The sequence below is a fragment of the Diorhabda carinulata genome, chromosome X (assembly GCF_026250575.1).
Source record: "Diorhabda carinulata isolate Delta chromosome X, icDioCari1.1, whole genome shotgun sequence".
Lineage (NCBI taxonomy): Eukaryota > Metazoa > Arthropoda > Insecta > Coleoptera > Chrysomelidae > Diorhabda > Diorhabda carinulata.
Genome location: NC_079472.1, coordinates 2,434,027 through 2,456,827, shown reverse-complemented (window position 1 = coordinate 2,456,827; position 22,801 = coordinate 2,434,027). Strand labels below are relative to the sequence as shown.

The 22,801-nt window shown below is 29.4% G+C and overlaps 1 protein-coding gene across 7 annotated transcripts in view; it reads right to left on the bottom strand.

Moving 5' to 3' along the window:
* Positions 1 to 22,801, bottom strand: part of LOC130900717 (SH3 and multiple ankyrin repeat domains protein 2) — a 108,462-nt gene that overhangs the window by 50,256 nt on the left and 35,405 nt on the right. For 3 of the 7 annotated variants that reach the window (XM_057811523.1, XM_057811522.1, XM_057811524.1), the window contains exon 2: positions 15,061 to 15,133. Coding sequence is in view for 4 of the 7 variants with exons in the window: in XM_057811521.1 (XP_057667504.1) it covers positions 6,236 to 6,312 (77 nt within the window). In the remaining 3 variants the exon portion in view is untranslated. Of the gene's footprint in view, positions 1 to 6,235; positions 6,465 to 15,060; positions 15,134 to 22,801 lie in introns of those variants that run through there. The other 4 variants (XM_057811518.1, XM_057811520.1, XM_057811519.1 and 1 more) reach the window with 2 other exon arrangements.

Below are 22,801 nucleotides of genomic sequence, written 5' to 3'. Positions count from 1 at the left end.
GTCGAATGCTGAAACGCATGCACAGATGGGAATTTGCGAGTGGTACCTCGGATGCAGTCAGGATAATACGCAATACCAAAATTACGTTTTGTGGTCGAATTAAACAACCTTCAACCTGAACGATAAGGTTAATAGGTATAAATGCGTGTACTGGAACGACTAGAATCCTCACGTCTTCATTGAAGAAGAATTAAACCTGCTTGGGGTATGTTTGTGGAAGTTTATCCGTGCGTGAGGTCTCGTAGATAAATACGTTTTTGACTGTACGTATAAGTTATCTAGAAACTCCGATTTTTGTTTTCTTATCTCAATAGCATAACCAAAAACATCTTTCATCTTCAGCTTAGCTACTTTACATCCATCGTTACCAACTTCAACTTTTACAGAAATAGTACAGTTTTTATTGCAGTTTCTAGTGATATAAATTGTTAAATTTACAAAAAAAGTATAGAAAATCCGGCGAACGGGCTCTGTTGCCGACGCGCCACGTTCTGGAGGATCGTCGAATGCTGAAACGCATGCACAGATGGGAATTTGCGAGTGGTACCTCGGATGCAGTCAGGATAATACGCAATACCAAAATTACGTTTTGTGGTCGAATTAAACAACCTTCAACCTGAACGATAAGGTTAATAGGTATAAATGCGTGTACTGGAACGACTAGAATCCTCACGTCTTCATTGAAGAAGAATTAAACCTGCTTGGGGTATGTTTGTGGAAGTTTATCCGTGCGTGAGGTCTCGTAGATAAATACGTTTTTGACTGTACGTATAAGTTATCTAGAAACTCCGATTTTTGTTTTCTTATCTCAATAGCATAACCAAAAACATCTTTCATCTTCAGCTTAGCTACTTTACATCCATCGTTACCAACTTCAACTTTTACAGAAATAGTACAGTTTTTATTGCAGTTTCTAGTGATATAAATTGTTAAATTTACAAAAAAAAGTATAGAAAATCCGGCGAACGGGTTCTGTTGCCGACGCGCCACGTTCTTGAGGATCGTCGAATGCTGAAACGCATGCACACATGGGAATTTGCGAGTGGTACGTCAAATTTTGAATGTTATACCAGAATTTGTTTGTCAAAATTGTTCAAAAAACCAGGAAAACCAATCGATGAAGACGAATCATTATTCAATGCGAGCTCTGACATATCAGTTCAAACAGAACCGTTTCAACTGGTGGATCATCCACCATACAGTCCTTGTTTGACACTCAGTGATAATTTTTATGTATTTATTAGGAATTATTTTATATTTGACGTGTAAAAAATGAAAATATAGTTGATAATTGCTTTTTAGATTCTAGAATAAATGTTTTTTATTTAAAATTAATAATAAAAAAGATTTTATACGATAGGGAGACGTCGAGCTACTATCTTTATTTACTTTATCAAATAGTACAACTACTAGCAATTGAATTTCAATGAGATAATGAAAAATATTCATGAATAGGATTAAAGTGTGATGAATTGTTGATATTATTTCTATACGTGAAGATTTATGGCGCTTTTTATTATAATATCGTGGATATACGCATAAAGATTAAAATATTATAAATTTATAATATTCGCAAGTTTTTTAAATTTTAAATTTTAGTAACTTATGCTGTTTGAATCGACGTAGAAACCCAAGCAGGGTCTTAAAGGTCTTAAATTTTTTTTCGGATTCTTTCTAATTTTTTTTATAAATGAACAATATATCGAGAATATTGTGTACAAATTTTAAGTCAATCCGATTGAAACTAACGGAGTTACAACGTTTTAAACAACCGGCCTCGGTACCCCTAGTAGAAAGTTTGTTTTCCCGAATCTCTTCGAATTTTCACGAATGAAAAATGTAAATCGATTTTCCCGAAAATGTCACTTTTGAAGTTGGGAACCTACTGAACCGATTCCTTCGAAAATTCGAACATTTTTCACATAAATCAACAAGTAATCAGGACGAGTTTGTTTTTGTTTTTTTTATTTTTTCGATAAGAAATTAGAAGCATTTTTTTTTCACTTCCAAAAGTGCTGCAAAAAAAAACTTCTTCCTGACTACGTCGAAATATACATCACCTTCAAAATTCATATCAATTTTTTTGTTTCAATCCGTCACAGCAAAACCACTTCTTCGGCGCCGCTAGAGATTCACCGTCACCGGCTTATTTATCAATATTTTTTATTGAAATTTTTTTATCGCTTACTTCGAAAGTCGTGCAAAAATATGTAATTGAATTTAATAAAATTATATTACTCACGTCGCCGCAAAAAAATCACAAAAATATGCTTTTAAAACTTTACCACCCCATGAAATAAAATTATTTAAAAAGTTTTATTTCAAATCAAATGTTTTGACGTAGCTTCTTAGCATAATCATCGTCTAGCAGCACGGTTACAGCTTTTTTGAGCCCCATAAGTTAAAAAGTTTTACATTACGAGTTTTTCTTTCAAAAATATGAACAGCAAAAAAAACGTGCAAAAGTAAAATCTTCGCCTTGTTTGTCTACTGTTTCGAATGTTTCTTGGTTTTTATTGTGCACCAAAATTGTGTGCACCTGGATGTGGATCAACATAAACCGAAAAACGAAGACGTTGAAACGAAATTTTACACAGTTCCAATCGAGGAAAAGTCTTCCGAACGTTATTTTATTTCGTTGGGTGCTTTCCAAAAAACAAGAATACCATGATCGACCAGTTTCAACCTTTTTTTTATTTTTCTAAAATCTTTAAGCACCCACAAAACGAAAAGTTTGATTCAGTTGAAATTTTGATTGTAGATATTTTTTAAAAAGTTTTATTTCAAATCAAATGTTTTGACGTGACTTCCTAGCATAATCATCGTCTAGCAGCACGGTTACAGCTTTTTGAGCCCCATAATTATTTGAGAAGTTAAAAAGTTTTACATTACGAGTTTTTCTTTCAAAAATATGAACAGCAAAAGAAACGCGCAGAAGTAAAATTAATTAGAAGGGTGCACTGCAATTCGTTATTATTTTTAATCCGTTTAGACGCGCCAACTGGCGACGGAGATATTTCAGGTAAATGAAAAGGTAAGTGCCAAACAACATACAATAGAGAAATGAATTTTCAAAATTTGTGGAATTTGTAAAATCCAATGCAAACTTGAAATTGTTTAAAATTGTATCCCCAATATTGGGTGTTTATAATCGCTTATAATTCATTATTTTAAATTTGAAAAACAGATATTACTAAAAAAATGGCAAAGTTTAGTTAGGTTACTGTAAATATATATTTTATTTTTGTTTTTTGATCTAATAATTAAAAGCCCGAGCTTCATAATCTTCCGTGATGAGTTGTCTAATCTTCATGACAACCACGATCACGAATTGTAACAAAAGTTATAATTTTATGGCGCTCAACCAATTAGAGGGGTTCTTTTGGTGAACTGTGTTGTCTAATCTCGAGTTTAAATATCCAATTTGCAGATTAAATCAATTCCCATTGTCTGCTCATTCATTTTCATCAATTATTCTTTTCTTTATACGATTATTTCTGTTTTGTCTATTTTTGGTCTTATTTTTACATTCGTAATCTTTCTAATGACTTATTTTGATGGTTCCTTTCCCATTTTCTCCCGATTCATCCAAATAACAGTTGTAAAAAATGCCTGACTAACTGACATTTTTTTTTAACCCACTTCTATGCTTGGTAAGTATTTATTTCGTAATATTTCTTATTTTTTCCATTCTCTTGTAGTTTTTCTAGTAGTTTTGTAGCATTTTTTTCTTGCCTTTTCTTCTGATAATCACGATAAATGCGAATGAGATGATTTCATAGAAAAACTTATTCAACCGGGTTAAAAAATTGATTGGTAATAGGTAATAATAAAATTTTACTCGATAGGATGGAGAAAGTATTAACTACGAGTGGAATACTATACTTTTTCTACGGAAAACAGATAATAAAAAACTGATTATGTCGTTTCTAGGTGTGGTCGATTTTGTTATACGGATAATTCATTTATTGAGTTGTTATAATCATCGATTCGATCCGTATAGATCGATTCTTATAGATTTAAATTAATATACATTCGATTCTAATCGATTTCCATTCGTATAAATCGATTCTTATAGATTTTTATCCATGTAGATTAGATTAATATCGATTTTGATTGATATAAATTCGATTCTTCTAGATTTTGATTCATATGAGGTCAATTTTTATGGATTTCGATATATTAATGCATCTAAATGTTCTTGATTTTAGGTCTCTTCTGTTTTAAAATTAGTTTTTCCAATATTTTTTGGAAGAAAGATGAAAATTGAGTTTCGATTTTTCTACAAGTCCTTACCTAAATATATATGATACATATACATCGATTCTTATCGATTCGATTCATATAAATTCGATTCTCTAATTTAGATTCGAATCTAATCGATAGGATGCAGAAAGTAATAACTGCGAGTAGAATACTATACTTTTTCTACGGAAAACAGATAATAAAAAACTGATTATGTCGTTTCTAGGTGTGGTCGATTTTGTTATACGGATAATTCATTTATTGAGTTGTTATAATCATCGATTCGATCCGTATAGATCGATTCTTATAGATTTATATTAATATACATCGATTCTTATCGATATTTTCATTCGTATAAATCGATTCTTATAGATTTTTATCCATGTAGATTAGATTAATATCGATTTTGATCAATATAAGGTCAATTTTTACGATTTTCATACATTAATGCATCTAAATGCTCTTGATTTTAGGTCTCTTCTGTTTTAAAATTAGTTTTTCCAATATTTTTTGGAAGAAAGATGAAAATTGAGTTTCGATTTTTCTTCAAGTCCTTACCTAAATATATATGATACATATACATCGATTCTTATCGATTCGATTCATATAAATTCGATTCTCTAATTTAGATTCGAATCTAATCGATAGGATGCAGAAAGTAATAACTGCGTGTAGAATACTATACTTTTTCTACGGAAAACAGATAATAAAAAACTGATTATGTCGTTTCTAGGTGTGGTCGATTTTGTTATACGGATAATTCATTTATTGAGTTGTTATAATCATCGATTCGATCCGTATAGATCGATTCTTATAGATTTAAATTAATATACATTCGATTCTAATCGATTTCCATTCGTATAAATCGATTCTTATAGATTTTTATCCATGTAGATTAGGTTAATATCGATTTTGATCAATATAAGGTCAATTTTTACGATTTTCATACATTAATGCATCTAAATGCTCTTGATTTTAGGTCTCTTCTGTTTTAAAATTAGTTTTTCCAATAATTTTTGGAAGAAAGACAAAATTTGAGTTTCGATTTTTCTTCAAGTCTTTATCTAAATATATATGATACATATACATCGATTCTTATCGATTCGATTCATATAAATTCGATTCTCTAATTTAGATTCGAATCTAATCGATAGGATGCAGAAAGTAATAACTGCGTGTAGAATACTATACTTTTTCTACGGAAAACAGATAATAAAAAACTGATTATGTCGTTTCTAGGTGTGGTCGATTTTGTTATACGGATAATTCATTTATTGAGTTGTTATAATCATCGATTCGATCCGTATAGATCGATTCTTATAGATTTATATTAATATACATCGATTCTTATCGATTTCCATTCGTATAAATCGATTCTTATAGATTTTTATCCATGTAGATTAGATTAATATCGATTTTGATCAATATAAGGTCAATTTTTACGATTTTCATACATTAATGCATCTGAATGTTCTTGATTTTAGGTCTCTTCTGTTTTAAAATTAGTTTTTCCAATAATTTTTGGAAGAAAGACAAAATTTGAGTTTCGATTTTTCTTCAAGTCTTTATCTAAATATATATGATACATATACATCGATTCTTATCGATTTCGATTCATATAAATTCGATTCTCTAATTTAGATTCGAATCTAATCGATAGGATGAAGAAAGTATTAACTGCGAGTAGAATACTATAGTTTTTCTACGAAAAATCATCGTAAAATAGTAGTAATTTGAATAATCCTTATTTTATAGTCAATTTTTTGTGCAATTATAAAAAGTTGTATTAAATATTAATCAATTACGTTGATAATTATTAAAGCATAACTTTTTATATATTATAAACTTTTTATTCCATTTCCAAACTTTCACATAACCTCACAAATGGTACAATCAACGCATTATTTTGTGTCAAGTTTTCAAAGTCCAAGGTTATATATAAATATAAATATAAATATAGAGTAAAATTTTTAATCCACCGGTAACTTACGTGCTAGTTGATACAGAAGACCACGAATCGATATCTTTCATATAATGTCTTCTTTTTTTCTTCCAAAACAACGACATGGTTTCGAATCGAACCGAATACAAGCAATCGAAACGTCTTTCAAACAACAAAACACATTTTAACCAAACGAAACCTCGTTACTGACTTCGCACTTATTATTTCGAAAGTCCCACTACACGCATGTAAGCTCCACAACTGTTTTGCTGATAATACATTTTGAGTTAAACATTTTTTTTATCTTTTAACGTTATCAGATTAGATACCCAGGATTGTAAACATCCAGAGGTGTGGCATTGGTTTTGAGAGGGGTTTTGGAATGTCTTGTGAAAACTTTCAAAATTTTATTGTTCAAAAATATGATCCTCTTATATATTTTGGTAATTTGGACCTTTAAGTCTAACGCTTCAAGGTCCAACATTACTTCAACGAATCTCAAGGTGGTTGCCCGTTGGTTTCCGATCAATCGAATCGAATCAAAATCTAGAAGAATCGAATTTATACTAATCAAAATCGATATTAATACAATGTACATGGATAAAAATTTATAAAATTCGATGTACATGAATCGAAATCGATAAGAATCGAATGTACATTAATTTAAATCTATAAGAATCGATCTATACGATATTATTAATAAAAATCGAGAAGAATCGAATCTATATGAATAAAAATAACTATAAATCGAACCTATATGAATCAAAATCTATGTGAATCGAATTCATATTAATCAAAATCGATATGAATACATACGACGTGGATCAAAATCTAGAAGATTAGATATATACGAATCGAAATCGATGAAAATCGAATATATATTAATTTAAATCTATAAGAATCGATCTATACGGATCAAAGTCGATTGGATTCGATTCTAAATTAATAGAAATCGAGAATAATCGAATGTATATGAATCGAAATAACTAAATTGAACTCAATTGAATCAAAATCGATTAGAATCGATCTATATATATTAAAATCTATTAAAAATGTCCTAATATAAATCAAATATAGAAGAATCGGATTTATATGAATAAAAATAACTATAAATCGAACCTATATGAATCAAAATCGATAAGAATCGATAAATATGAATCAAAACCTATAAAAACTGACTTGATATGAATTAACATCTAAAAAAATCGAATCTATATGTATCAAAATGTAAGAATGCATCTATAAGAATCGAAATCTATGTGAATCGAATTTATATCAATCAAAATCGATATGAATACAATCGACGTGGATCAAAATCAAGAAGATTAGATATATACGAATCGAAATCGATTAAAGAATCGATCTATACGGATCAAAGTCGATTGGATTCGATTCTAAATTAATAGAAATCGAGAATAATCGAATGTATATGAATCGAAATAACTAAATTGAACTCAATTGAATCAAAATCGATTAGAATCGATCTATATATATTAAAATCTATTAAAAATGTCCTAATATAAATCAAATATAGAAGAATCGGATTTATATGAATAAAAATAACTATAAATCGAACCTATATGAATCAAAATCGATAAGAATCGATAAATATGAATCAAAACCTATAAAAACTGACTTGATATGAATTAACATCTAAAAAAATCGAATCTATATGTATCAAAATGTAAGAATGCATCTATAAGAATCGAAATCTATGTGAATCGAATTTATATCAATCAAAATCGATATGAATACAATCGACGTGGATCAAAATCAAGAAGATTAGATATATACGAATCGAAATCGATTAAAGAATCGATCTATACGGATCAAAGTCGATTGGATTCGATTCTAAATTAATAGAAATCGAGAATAATCGAATGTATATGAATCGAAATAACTAAATTGAACTCAATTGAATCAAAATCGATTAGAATCGATCTATATATATTAAAATCTATTAAAAATGTCCTAATATAAATCAAATATAGAAGAATCGGATTTATATGAATAAAAATAACTATAAATCGAACCTATATGAATCAAAATCGATAAGAATCGATAAATATGAATCAAAACCTATAAAAACTGACTTGATATGAATTAACATCTAAAAAAATCGAATCTATATGTATCAAAATGTAAGAATGCATCTATAAGAATCGAAATCTATGTGAATCGAATTTATATCAATCAAAATCGATATGAATACAATCGACGTGGATCAAAATCAAGAAGATTAGATATATACGAATCGAAATCGATTAAAGAATCGATCTATACGGATCAAAGTCGATTGGATTCGATTCTAAATTAATAGAAATCGAGAATAATCGAATGTATATGAATCGAAATAACTAAATTGAACTCAATTGAATCAAAATCGATTAGAATCGATCTATATATATTAAAATCTATTAAAAATGTCCTAATATAAATCAAATATAGAAGAATCGGATTTATATGAATAAAAATAACTATAAATCGAACCTATATGAATCAAAATCGATAAGAATCGATAAATATGAATCAAAACCTATAAAAACTGACTTGATATGAATTAACATCTAAAAAAATCGAATCTATATGTATCAAAATGTAAGAATGCATCTATAAGAATCGAAATCTATGTGAATCGAATTTATATCAATCAAAATCGATATGAATACAATCGACGTGGATCAAAATCAAGAAGATTAGATATATACGAATCGAAATCGATTAAAGAATCGATCTATACGGATCAAAGTCGATTGGATTCGATTCTAAATTAATAGAAATCGAGAATAATCGAATGTATATGAATCGAAATAACTAAATTGAACTCAATTGAATCAAAATCGATTAGAATCGATCTATATATATTAAAATCTATTAAAAATGTCCTAATATAAATCAAATATAGAAGAATCGGATTTATATGAATAAAAATAACTATAAATCGAACCTATATGAATCAAAATCGATAAGAATCGATAAATATGAATCAAAACCTATAAAAACTGACTTGATATGAATTAACATCTAAAAAAATCGAATCTATATGTATCAAAATGTAAGAATGCATCTATAAGAATCGAAATCTATGTGAATCGAATTTATATCAATCAAAATCGATATGAATACAATCGACGTGGATCAAAATCAAGAAAATTAGATATATACGAATCGAAATCGATTAAAGAATCGATCTATACGGATCAAAGTCGATTGGATTCGATTCTAAATTAATAGAAATCGAGAATAATCGAATGTATATGAATGGAAATAACTAAATTGAACCCAATTGAATCAAAATCAATTAGAATCGATCTATATGTATTAAAATCTATTAAAAATGTCTTAATATAAATCAAATATAGTAGAATCGAATTTATATCAATCAAAATAGATATGAATACATACGTCGTGGATCAAAATCTAGAAGATTAGATATATACGAATCGAAATCGATAAGAATCGAATGTATATTAATTTAAACCTATAAGAATCGATCTATACGGATCAAAGTCGATTGGATTCGATTCTAAATTAATAGAAATCGAGAAGAATCGAATCTATATGAATCAAAATCGATAAAAAATGATTTTATACGAATCGAAATCGTTATGAATCGAATCTCTATTGATTAAAATTAATAAGAATCGAATCATATGAATCAAAATCTATGAAAAATGATTTGATACGAATCAGAAATCTATATTAATCGAATTTTAAATTAGTCAAAATATATAATAAAGTCAAGCAAGAATACAAGTTGTTTCATCACTTTTTCATGAAGGAACCTCACCAAGAGTTCCTGCCAGCCTTAACCACGATTTTATACGAAAGATGGAATTCAATTTTAGAAAAAGAATCAATTTATTATTTATTGCAATAATATAGAACAGAAAAAAAAACTTTCTTCTTACATTGACATTATTATTTAATAGTGCGATGAGGTTGTGGATGTTAAATGATCCATCCGGTTCCGTTTGTAAAGTAAAATGAGGGATCAAAACACAGGATGCGTTATTAGCGAAATTAACCCTTTCAAACATTGACGTACCGTGATAATCAGTACACAAAATCGAATAAACAAATTTATTATAGTCTGTTTATTCTTGACATACAAAATGCTGTCCCGCCATAACAAAGATAATTAATTTATTCACTATTCCATTTGAAGAAGTTACGTCAAGTTTTTCTTAAATTGAATTCATATTTTTGCGAAGAAATTTGTAAACAGCGTAGATGATTTTACAAAATTTTAAAAATTATATACTTTCCATTCAGTATTATACTGTCAAAATTTGTTCAAATTAGACGAAACGTTTATTTTTTGTTATGTGGAAAAAGTCATATCGAGTCGATAAGAATCGAATTTATATTGATAAAAATCGATAAGGATCGAATCTATATGAACAAAATCGAAAAGAATCAAACCTATATGTATAATACTCTATAAAAAATGTCTTTATATGAATCGAAATCGATATGAATCGAATTTAAATTAATCGAAATCGATAAGAATCGAATCTATACGAATCAAAATCTATAAAAACTGACTTTATGTGAATCAAAATCTAGATGAATCGAATCTATATGTATCAAAATATATAAGAATGGATCTATATGTATCGAAATCTATGAAAATCGAATTTATATTGATAAAAATCGATATAAATACAATGTACATGGATAAAAATTTATAAAATTCCATGTATATGAATCGAAATCGATAAGAATCGAATGTATATGAATCTAAATTCATAAGAATCGATCTATATGAATCAAAATCTATAAAAACTGAATTAGTGTGAATCAAAATCTAGATGAATCGAATCTATATGTATCAAAATATATAAGAATCGATTTAAATGAATCAAAATCGATAAGAATCGAATCTATATGAATCTAAATTCATAAGAATCGATCTATATGAATCAAAATCTATAAAAACTGAATTAGTGTGAATCAAAATCTGGATGAATCGAATCTATATGTTTCAAAATATATAAGAATCGATTTAAATGAGTCAAAATAGATAAGAATCGAATCTATATGAATCTAAATTCATAAGAATCGATTTATATGAATCAAAATCATTGAAAATTGATTTTATATGATTCAAAATCTAGGAGAATCGGACTAAATCAAGTCGCTTGCTGTAGCCAAGAAATGAGTACGAGCGCGAGCGCTTCAAGCATATCGAGCGATTTCCATATTGTTTTTCTTTATTGGTTTCTGGTACGATTTTAGTATTTAATAGTAGAGGAATATAATTTTACATTGTTTGACAGAAATACAAAAAAACTGTGTTTGTTACTTCTACATTTTTTTGCGCTTCTTTTGATTGTTGCGAAGTTTTCTCTTGTTATCTAAATTTTTTTATTGAGATTTAATTCTAATAATGGATTAGTTTTTTATTACATACCTTAAAAGACAATAAAAAAAATTGTGGCTTCATTGAAGGATTGTAAACAAATTTTAAAGGACCAAAATAATGATGAGGGAGCTAAACCATCGAAATATATGCAAACAAATTATTTTGTATTAATATAATATGGAAACTTTAACAACATAAATACGTAAAATTACCACAAAATAAATATATCTCATTATGATTTTCGACAACTTTTACTGTGTTATTTACTTTGAAAATATTTATAACAACGTAGGAAATGTATCGATATTAATTTGATGGAAATTTAGAATCTATTAGAGTCTTATGGAAAATTCAATATTGCTTACAGCTACTTGAAACACTATGAATATCTGCCCACGCGATTAGAGTGAAATCAGTAGCGTCACACGAAGAATATTTCGATCTAAACGAAGCGAAATCGAAGAGAATCGAATCTATATGATTCAAAATCGATAAGAATTGATCTATTCGAAGCGATGAAGATAAGAATCGAATCTATACGATTCAAAGTCTATAAAAATCGATATAAACGAAGCGAAGTCGAAAAGAATCGAATCTATATGATTCAAAATCGATAAGAATTGATCTATTCGAAGCGATGAAGATAAGAATCGAATCTATATGATTCAAAGTCTATAAAAATCGATCTAAACGAAGCGAAATCGAAGAGAATCGAATCTATATGATTCAAAATCGATAAGAATTGATCTATTCGAAGCGATGAAGATAAGAATCGAATCTATATGATTCAAAGTCTATAAAAATCGATATAAACGAAGCGAAGTCGAAAAGAATCGAATCTATATGATTCAAAATCGATAAGAATTGATCTATTCGAAGCGATGAAGATAAGAATCGAATCTATATGATTCAAAGTCTATAAAAATCGATCTAAACGAAGCGAAATCGAAGAGAATCGAATCTATATGATTCAAAATCGATAAGAATTGATCTATTCGAAGCGATGAAGATAAGAATCGAATCTATACGATTCAAAGTCTATAAAAATCGATATAAACGAAGCGAAGTCGAAAAGAATCGAATTTATATGATTCAAAATCGATAAGAATCGATCTATTCGAATCGAAGTCGATAAGAATCGTATTTATATTAATGAAAATCGATAGCATCAATTATTTAATACAAGAAATGAATGTTCGTAAGTCAATTTACAGTAAAGCGAAGTTATTAAATATACAAGTCATATAACTATTAAATTAGATTCTCAGAAAATTAACAATGAAATTTTGAGGTTAAACGCAATGTATTGGTATTGCAATCTCAAATACTACAACAATCTTTAACCTCTTACAGTTAATATAGGCTAAATCAAGGAATATTTCATTTTGAAGAAGACATTCAAGTATCTAGAAGCAACAGTAATTGTAAGTGGGACCCTGTTTTGAAATATTCTTATCAGTATATTGTTTATCTTTATCAAATTAATAACATTTCTTACCTATAAATTACTATTATTATCATCAAGATTATTGTTTTTGTCTGATAAAACAGGCGCCTAATTCTCGAATTAGTGTAAAAATAAATTAGTAGATAATCTAGATTCCTGTAAACTGACTAAACCGGATATTACAACAAGTGCAAATTTTTTATGTAAACAATATTGTTATATATCTAATTACTCGTGAGTTATTTGTCTATTTACGTTGAAAAAATAAAATACAGTATGAATAATGATGTTATTAAACAAAAAAAAGTATAACACGTTCTAAAAATAACGTATATAACAGAAAAATTGATGAAAATATCGATTTTTTATCCTAATTTAGTATTTTTTTTTTAATTTACGTACGTCTGTATATTCAAAATAGGATAATTTTAATCAAAGTATAACAAACTAAACTATAAATATTATTTCATTAACTTTTTATTCCCCCTCGTATACGTATATTTAGCGAAAAATAATTCACTTATAGTCATGTACATTCGTTATTTGTTTAGTCTTTTTGACACCTAAATATTATTTTGCAAGTTAAATAAAATTAAAATTAATAATAAATGATTATATAAATGACACGATAATATATTACGTAAAAAACAATTTTAAAACCATTTACGATATTACGTTGATAATAAAAAACAACTATAAAATTTATGAGATTCTCTAAGACATAACCTCGATTTTTGTGGAAAATTTAATTGACAATTATAAACAGTGAAAGTATCGATTGTTATTATATATTGTTAAATGACAACATCTATTTTTTTACTACTGATTATTATTATTATAAAATTGAATATTATTTACAAGTGGTAAACTTACCTCTATAAAACGACAATCTAATAATACGTCCGCCTATGGCGAAAAGAAGCCGCTTTGCATAAAAATCATTAAGAGAATAAAATCGCATATCTAAATCCGTTAAAATCTGGATCTACATGTCACAATAAAAAAGCTTTTTAATATTTTTCGCCTACTTAAATAAATGTTCATCCTACACAAACGGTAAACATAAGCTTTTTACAGTGTTGCCCAACTGCGATTATAAATTTAATACTTTCGCTAAATTACAAAACGAAAATAATCGTCTTAATAAAAGTTTAAATAACTAATAACACAACTTCCCTATAAAAACTAATTATCCGCAGCACTGTTTTCATGAATAACCTAAAAATAATGGAATAAAGATGTCTACTGTTTGACGTACAACAAAGTACGGTAATTAACTATCACGCTACATAGATGGCATTGTTAGTTATATAATTTTTAATCGACTTCCGTTTCCCACTTGTCATAATACCAAAGAATAGTTTAAAACATTGAAATCAAGGTAGTTATGGTAATGTAATTAAATAATGTCACTGGTAATTCTAATTTGATTAATATACAACGTATATATAATTATTTGGCGTTTATCTTTTTCTATTAATTTTTATTGTGTGTCTATGGCAACAAACAATGCACATCGTGCACTGCGGTCTCTCACGAACAGACAGGCATTGACCGCCAACGGGGTAGAGGGAGGGGTCACAGTAAATATTTCCAAGTGTCAAATCATATCTCGGAGGTAGCTATATGATATAGGTATACAGTGTGGGGGGTAGGTACAACATACATTCTTCATGGCGATAAGAAGAATACCAAGTCGAATATTTTTTTTTATGTTTGCGATGGTGGTACGCCTGTAAATTTGTACTTGGAATGTCATAACTAAACTTATTTATATTTCTTGAAACACGTTTCCTATAATCTATAATAATAATAATAAAAAGGTACATTAATTGATTTTAAATTTTTTGTGCAAAAAATATGCTGCTATTATTATTATTTTTTTTTTTTGAGAAAACATAGATTGTAAGTAATATCAAAACAAGATTCATTGGCGTAGCACCATACTTTTTGCTTGGTACAGAAAAAGGACATCTGCTTTGTTTTTAAATATATAAATTTTAATGTGCTACACCACTGTAAAAAATGTTCGTTTCAAATTGATTTACAGACACTTACTATTGAGCTTCAAGAAGAATTTGCAATATTTCTTCAGGTGACATTCATGAGGACGTTTGAATTCTTCAATTAACTGAAAAAAAAAGGAATTGTGTTTAACAGTTTAATCAAAAATGAGAAGGAATTCATTTAACTTTATATTTTATTTGCTTTGTTTAATAGTTTTTCCAGAAAACATTAATTCCGAAATAAATACATTTACACGCAATGTATGTAAAATAAATATTTTTTAACTTCCCCTGCCGTAAATTACGAAATTTCCCACATATGATATATTGCAAGAAACATTTTAAAATTCATTAAAACAATGTATAATTTGCAATAATTGTTTCTCATTATATTTAGGTAAATATGTTGTTTTATTTATTACGTATTGAATTAATTATTTGGACTTCTTTTAACTACGCTACTGATCGGTATAATTATTGCCTATAAATAACCGAATTCAAATGGATTCTTTAGAATAAATAAAAATATATTGAATAATATGAATTCCACATTATTAATTCACATTTTTTAAATATAGTACAAAAAAAGATTTTTCATTATTCTTATGTCCATTTGTCTTCTTCTTTTTCTCATTCCGTGAATCGAGTAGGCAATGAGTATGAAGTTTGAGTATTGATGATTACAGATCAGACAAATTAATTAGAGCGTGGTAGTGGGTGTTTGTTATTTTCGTAATATTTTTATCAAAAAACTTTTAATTAAACGGGATTTTCAATTGTGTATCGAAAAAAAAAACTAATTTCAGTGATTAGTTGAAACGACGGTATCGTACTCAATAGCCGGTAAGTCTTTAAATTGTTATAATTTTAATATGTTTTATGGTTTCCTTTGAGGTTAGATCATTCGACCGAATCTTGTTTGATTGTTTATACTGCACTAGATTTGTATATTATAATAACTGTTTTAAATAGATAAATGTAACAGTACTTAGGTGTGACCTTATGTATTTAATCGAATCTTACATTGTCACTGATTATATAAAAAAGTTTAGAACAATACAAAATGGGCGCGTGAAATTGGAAAGTTTGAGAAAATTTCATTTTCGAACGTGGTTGTTGTAAAAGTATTTATTCAAAATTTTGTATGATTACATCATTTAGGGACATATTTATTGCATATTTTTAATATTATAATTTGGGTACAGAGTAGGTACACAAGACTTTTATTGCTTGACGTTTTTTCCATTTGAAAAAAAAACAGGCTTCTTTTAAACTATTATCATGTAACTTGTTAATTACATTATTATCCCACTTTGTAACAAAAATCTGCTGCTGCACATATGTTCAAAGTCATTTTAAAAAATTAAATCTTATTTATTCAACATGGTATGAAGTTCTTGGTCATTGACATAACCTATTTCGCAACAAAGTGAAATCTGTATCAATGACAATATTGCCGTGTATCTACAGGGTGAGTAAATAGCTGCATCTGTATATTCAATAATTTGATTTTCCTAAGATATAGTAAAAAAAGTTTTAATACAAAGTCAACAGGTGTTATAATATATTTTTTACCATCGGATATTCAAAAATTTGTCATCGGAAGTTTAATTATGTTATATAAGTTTAATTTTATTATATTTTGGTGATTTAGGTTATACAGGGTTCTTTTAAATATTAAGTCATCAAGTATTTGAATATTTTTTTGATAAACGGCAGTTTCTTTTTTTTTGGAGGTAATTTTTGAATATTGTATACCCTCCATGTATAGAAAAAAGTTTTACTTGAATTTATTGAGGTTGAATTATTTGAATTTATTTTATTTGCGATTTTAATAAACTGTAAATATTTATAATGGTTTCTATTACTCATTACCACATCACGCTCGAATTCTTTTGCCAAATTAAACCGATTAATTTCGAGTTAATTTACTTAATAGTTATATAACAGAAATTGTATCTTAGAAGAGCAAATTTGCTTGAAAAAAAAATCGATTCAAATATACCAACAATTCTGATTTATTATTCACCAAATTTCTGGGTTAAAATTAGTTAAAGTCCACGCTACAAGGAAGATTTTTTTTGCTTATTTCGTATCTTCGTCCGAACGTAATTTCAACAATATTTTCCGAACTCGTCACTACCAAATCGTTCAACAGTGTGGAAGACGTAGCGGAGATTCTTGAAAACGGGCTCTGTTGTCGACGCGCCGCGTCCTAGACAACCTGTGATTTCTTCCAGTGGGGCATAAATCTTCATGATTCTTGCAAAATCGATACAGGGTGATCCATTTAAACGTATCGTTGATTCTGTGGATAAAATGTAATAGGAAATCGTTCATTTCGGAAAATACTATAGTATGATGTTTAGCTTTATGTTACAGCAAGACTTCCCGTGTTGATAGTTAAGTTGTAACTTCCTAGAAAGATTTTTCGAAACATCATATTTCTTGTCTTCAACAAATTATGACGAAATAATTGGGGAAATCGAAATGGGATCTTGAACCGGTAAAAAAAGAGAAATTCCATTCTCCGTTATAGCAATAAGAAATCAAATTTGATACCACACATTGAACGAAGCGAGATATAAAAGTAGAAGAAGACGGAATTATGGCGTCGCCACGGGCCGGAGACAAGGACGGCTAAAAAATAGAGTGTAGAGTCGCGCTGGTTGCCTAGCGACGTGTCAGACGCCGGCTGATCAATAGCACTATATCCAGAAAATGTTTCCAGATGCCGGCGGCTCGGCATATAGGGAGAATTATAACTGAATTTACCGTATATTTTTTTTTCTGTTTTCCAAATTCGTAATGGCCGTGTAGGAAACGTGACAGTGAAAAATTAGGTTGATAACGAGATTCTGAAAGCACCGCGAAAGTAACTTGAAGCAAAAACGTTTTCAAAATAATAAAAACAAAAATAGAGACGTGAATTATGTATTATATAATACAGTTTGTTGAATTTTTTTCCAAATTTTGTACCACAACTGTCATAATAAAGATGTACACGTTAAACGAATGTTATTTCCTCAAAATTCCATGTTTGAGAGGTTATATTACAAAAATTCAATCGTATATATTCAAAATTTATACAATAATAGGAATATCATTAATCTTTGGTGGAATATTTGCAAACAATAACGTTTTATTTGACAAAATTGAATAGATAACGAGACTAAGCGGGTTGTTTCAAAAATTTTTAAATCTACACGTTTAAATCTAATCGTCCAATTTACTCGCGACCTAACCCATCGTGTATTACGCTTTGGTCTATTTAAATCACGCTGGAATTAGAATGTAGATCATGGAAAGATCATGCAGAGCACTTTGGCGTATCCCAGATGCAACTAACTCCCTCTAGGACGAGCATCGGTTATTTCATGTAGCTCAGAAAAATCGATGTTTTAATAAATCGATTATTTGAATCAAGATAAGTTTGTTTTTAAAACGGTCGTATATTGGAACATCACCCTGTAGAATGTACGTCACAAACGCGCACGTTAAATATTCGATTTTCTTAATTTTTTTTTTACATTTCGTTTTATTTGTATTAAGACGCACAATAAGTTGATTGTTGTCGGGCGGCCACGTGCAATTTTAACGTTAATGTGTGAATATTAAAAATAAAAACGCAAATGCAAAATCCATTAGCAACTTGACAAACATGCCGCTAGATCCGTTTACGGAAAATAATTAACAAAAAGTCCCTTGATGTCGTTTTTTTTTTTAAAACACTTTATTCAACTTAGTTTTTACTAATTTTAAATGAAAAAAATTCGAAATATTTCAATCTGAATTCGAAACTTTAATATTTAATTAATAGATGACACCACACGGAACAAAAAGATGGCGGTACATGATTTCTAATTTCACCAAAAGATGTCGTTACTAATTTACGACGGAAAACAAATTTTTTTTGGCACAGATTAAGCGCTCGAATAGTGAATAGTGCGTGAATAGGAAATTTTCGAAATTTTTATTAACTGAAAAAATAAAATACATTCTATATTCAAACGAAATCGCATTCCACAACAACTTGACTGTTATCTCAAACCGAACAGTTAACTTCTATTGTTACTGAGTTCATTACATCAATAACTTATTTGAATAAATAATGTTGCCCTAGGGCGGTCTCGTATCACCTTAAACTATGCGTGCGTATAATTCTGACATGCAAGAATTTTAAATGTTTATTATACGAGGTGTTAACAACAAAATTTACGAATCCCACGTCAAATTTGAAGAAATAAATGTAAACATAACCTTTAAACTAACACGTCAAATTATTTAAAGCGCGAAATAATGAAAGGTGTACATTTGGCAACGTTGTTTTCATATTCATTCTATTTATTCTTGATGGATGACAGATCAAGGACTCCAACTCACTGTGGAAAAAAAATGAACTGACGTTTCTCACCAGGAAACGTATACAGAGGAATCCAAGCATTTGGAGGTAACCTTAGACACGAAGATGTCTTTCTGGTCTCTTATACAGAATCGGGAAAACGAAGAAGGCCGAAAGGAAAGAATCCTTGAGTAAACATGGTGGGAAAAACGAAGATTTGGCACCGAGGATATAGAAATACTTCAAAGCGATGACGTTAGCACAGAGGCAAGACACCGACGACCATCAAACGTGCTAGAATAATACTTACGAAGGACGACTGATAAAGGACCTCAACTAGAAGAAATATCACCATCGTTCCTGGTTAGATTGGAAAGACAGAAGATGGCGGTTTAGTGTGTAGACTAAGGGAGTCCCATATATCAGCGATCCTGGTGGAATTCGCTACTTGGTAACCGCATCTTCATCAAGTAAATGCATGGTTTCATGAAAAATTTGGTGCAGAACATTTTCTATGGGGACCTATTTAAATATATTACTTTACGTGCACCAAAATCTTCACAGACGTTGTTTAAATCTTGATATTAACGCTTTCATTTTCCACCGCTTCTATTTCAAGTTATAAGGGAAAAAATTCAAATGTTAATGCAGAAAATGAATCTTTAAAGACATATTGTTGATTTTTCTTGGTTTTTATTTCCTGAAAACTTTTTTTAATGGCTTCCAAGCACCTTAAAACCAGAATGCATCACTATACTGGTTTATACCAGTACATAGAGATGTACAGTTAATTTTGAAAAGCCCTTTATCTGTTACCTAACGAAGCTCATTGGTCCTGCTATCCCATAGACGAAGGAACCAACACTTTTAACCCGGAACTGTCACACTATGTCAAAATGACCCCAGGCAGTTTTCGAATTGATGTAATTAGAAAAATGAATTTCTAATCGAAACATGTGTTGCCATCTTTTGTTGTCTGAAGGTAGTACAATGAACTCTAACGGTTTTTGTAAGCCATCATGACATCAGTGTGTCTGTAACTCTTAATGTGCACAGACGTTTGTGCACAGAATGTGACCACAGTGTTTGTTTTCATCGTTAGAGTTGATAAATTTTTTTAGTTTGTTCCTCAAGTAGTTTTATTATCAAAAAATATGATTTACTATAGATGGCATACAATTTACGGTCACATTCAATCACCGACTCTTTACGAAATGAAGAAACTGGCGGAGCCATTGATGGGACTGATTTCAGCATCTGCGGATCATGTTTCGGAGGAGTCTGACGAATATTAAGTTGAGTCCGATCCGATGGTCAAACTGAGGAGGATATGGAGCAAAATTGGGAAAATGCGTCATTGGCACAGCGCCTTTTTGCTTCTAATGCTCGAGGGGGTCCAATAAGTAAGCGGGGAACTGACAGGAAGTCCAAGTTTCTTTGTAACAGACCGATGTGCGATATATATGCCGGTCAAGCATGATTTTTCAGCTCAAAATGTATTTTTTACTTGTTTTTGATAATATAATACGCATAAAAAAATAATTTTTCAGTTTGAGGAACTTGTAATACTTTATTCTTAATTAATTAACTAATTAATTTTTGTTTTCCCGCAAGATTTGAATCGATACATTAAAAAGAACGCAATTAATATATGGCAACACTGATTTGAATATGTCAAATCTGACTTTTTCCATCATAAAGTTTGACATTTGACATAATGTTGAACGTATTCGGAATGTATAGTCGGACGAGTGGTATTTGAATTGTTAACAGATACTTGTAACATGTTTATACACCTGAAGAAGTTCAAATCACACGATTCGACAATTGGTGGCATTTAAAAGTGTATTGATCTTAATGGAGAATATTTTGAAAATCTCTAAACTTGTGTAGCAACCCTCGTAGATTAAAGTTTATATATCACCATCAAGTTTAAATATTACGGGGCGCGTAGCAATAATATTTTTTTCCTAATTTCCTATGCAGTTCATCGCCTTCTAGTTCAAACAGGAATTTTTAGTTCATACGACGCATAATTTTCCCTATTGAACGGGGGATGCTGCTGGAATTTCAGCTGGTAAAGTCGAGTTATCGAGGTCGTCGAACTTCTCCAATGGTTCGAAATCCGAAGCGGGGTTTTCGACGTATCCGCATTATTATGTAACGTAGAAAATAGGTCAAACTCTTCATTTTGCACGTGCATCTGTATCGGATAAGTTAGTTTATAACCTAAATTTTTATTTCTAGTTAAAAATTTCGTTAAGGAATAAAGTAATTATTGATCAAAAAGAGTTTAAACATTCCCATTTTCTTTACGTCGATATTAAATGTACACAATTATTTTTCAATCACCATAAAGCGATATGTATACGTTCTCAGTTATAAAAATTTTTTGTTACAAACCACCTCGGTTTTATAGAGTTTTTACACCAGAATACCTGCCAGTATTTTACTGCACACCATAAAATCTTCCTCTATTGATAAGGGAGTTTATGGCGGCGATCAAACAAAACTGTCTTGATTGAAATTTATGTTCGGGTTGGTCTAGCAAAACAGGTGTTTTTATTTCCTCCCCACATTCTCACCTTGAACTTGCTTATTTACATTCAAGTACGAAGGTATGTCGAAAAATATGATTCGCATTCCGACGTTTATACTATTCGTTAATTAATACACGGATGAACAGTCTTTGGATTATTTCGATCATGCAAAATGTCCGCAGCATGGGACCAAACGATTTTTTCAATAATACTGAATCAAATGCATGATGATACAAATAGTTTATCCTTGAATTAATAATGCGAATAATTTATTTCGAATTAAGTATCTTCTTTTGTAAAAGTACAAGGCCTTTTCCTTCATTTTTTCATCTATCCTCTTATTACGCTAATATATCATTGATTTAGAGTGAAACTGGCGCGGTCAATAGGCTATTCCACATTCGATTCCAATGTTTTAGTGAAAACTGTACATTTTTTGTCATTATTCTAGTTCGTAATAAACACAAGCTTGAGAATTGTGAAGATATAGCAAAATAAATACTATACAGGGTGTCCCACGACGAGTTAAAGCTATCTGTATATATGACGTTTGAATTTTCGACCGAAAGTCGACTGTAACTTTGTTATTTTGTATGAAACACCCTGTATATTAATACATTTTTGAAATCTAGGTGAAATTTTAGTATACTTCGGTCTAAAAACTTCTTTCGTAAAACGTATACTTTTTGAGTTATCAATTTTTTTCGTAAAAAATTTCACCTTTATAAATTGTTTTTTTACTAAGACACCCTTAAAGATATGAAATTGGTTTCTGTTCGGTTGCTTTTAGCAAGGTCAGACGTATTTGAATGTATGTTGAAAAATTTTCCATTTTATACAGGGTGTATATAAAAAGTATTCAAAGTTTAACTTTAAAAATATCAAATTTTTTCAATAGAACCACCCGGTTT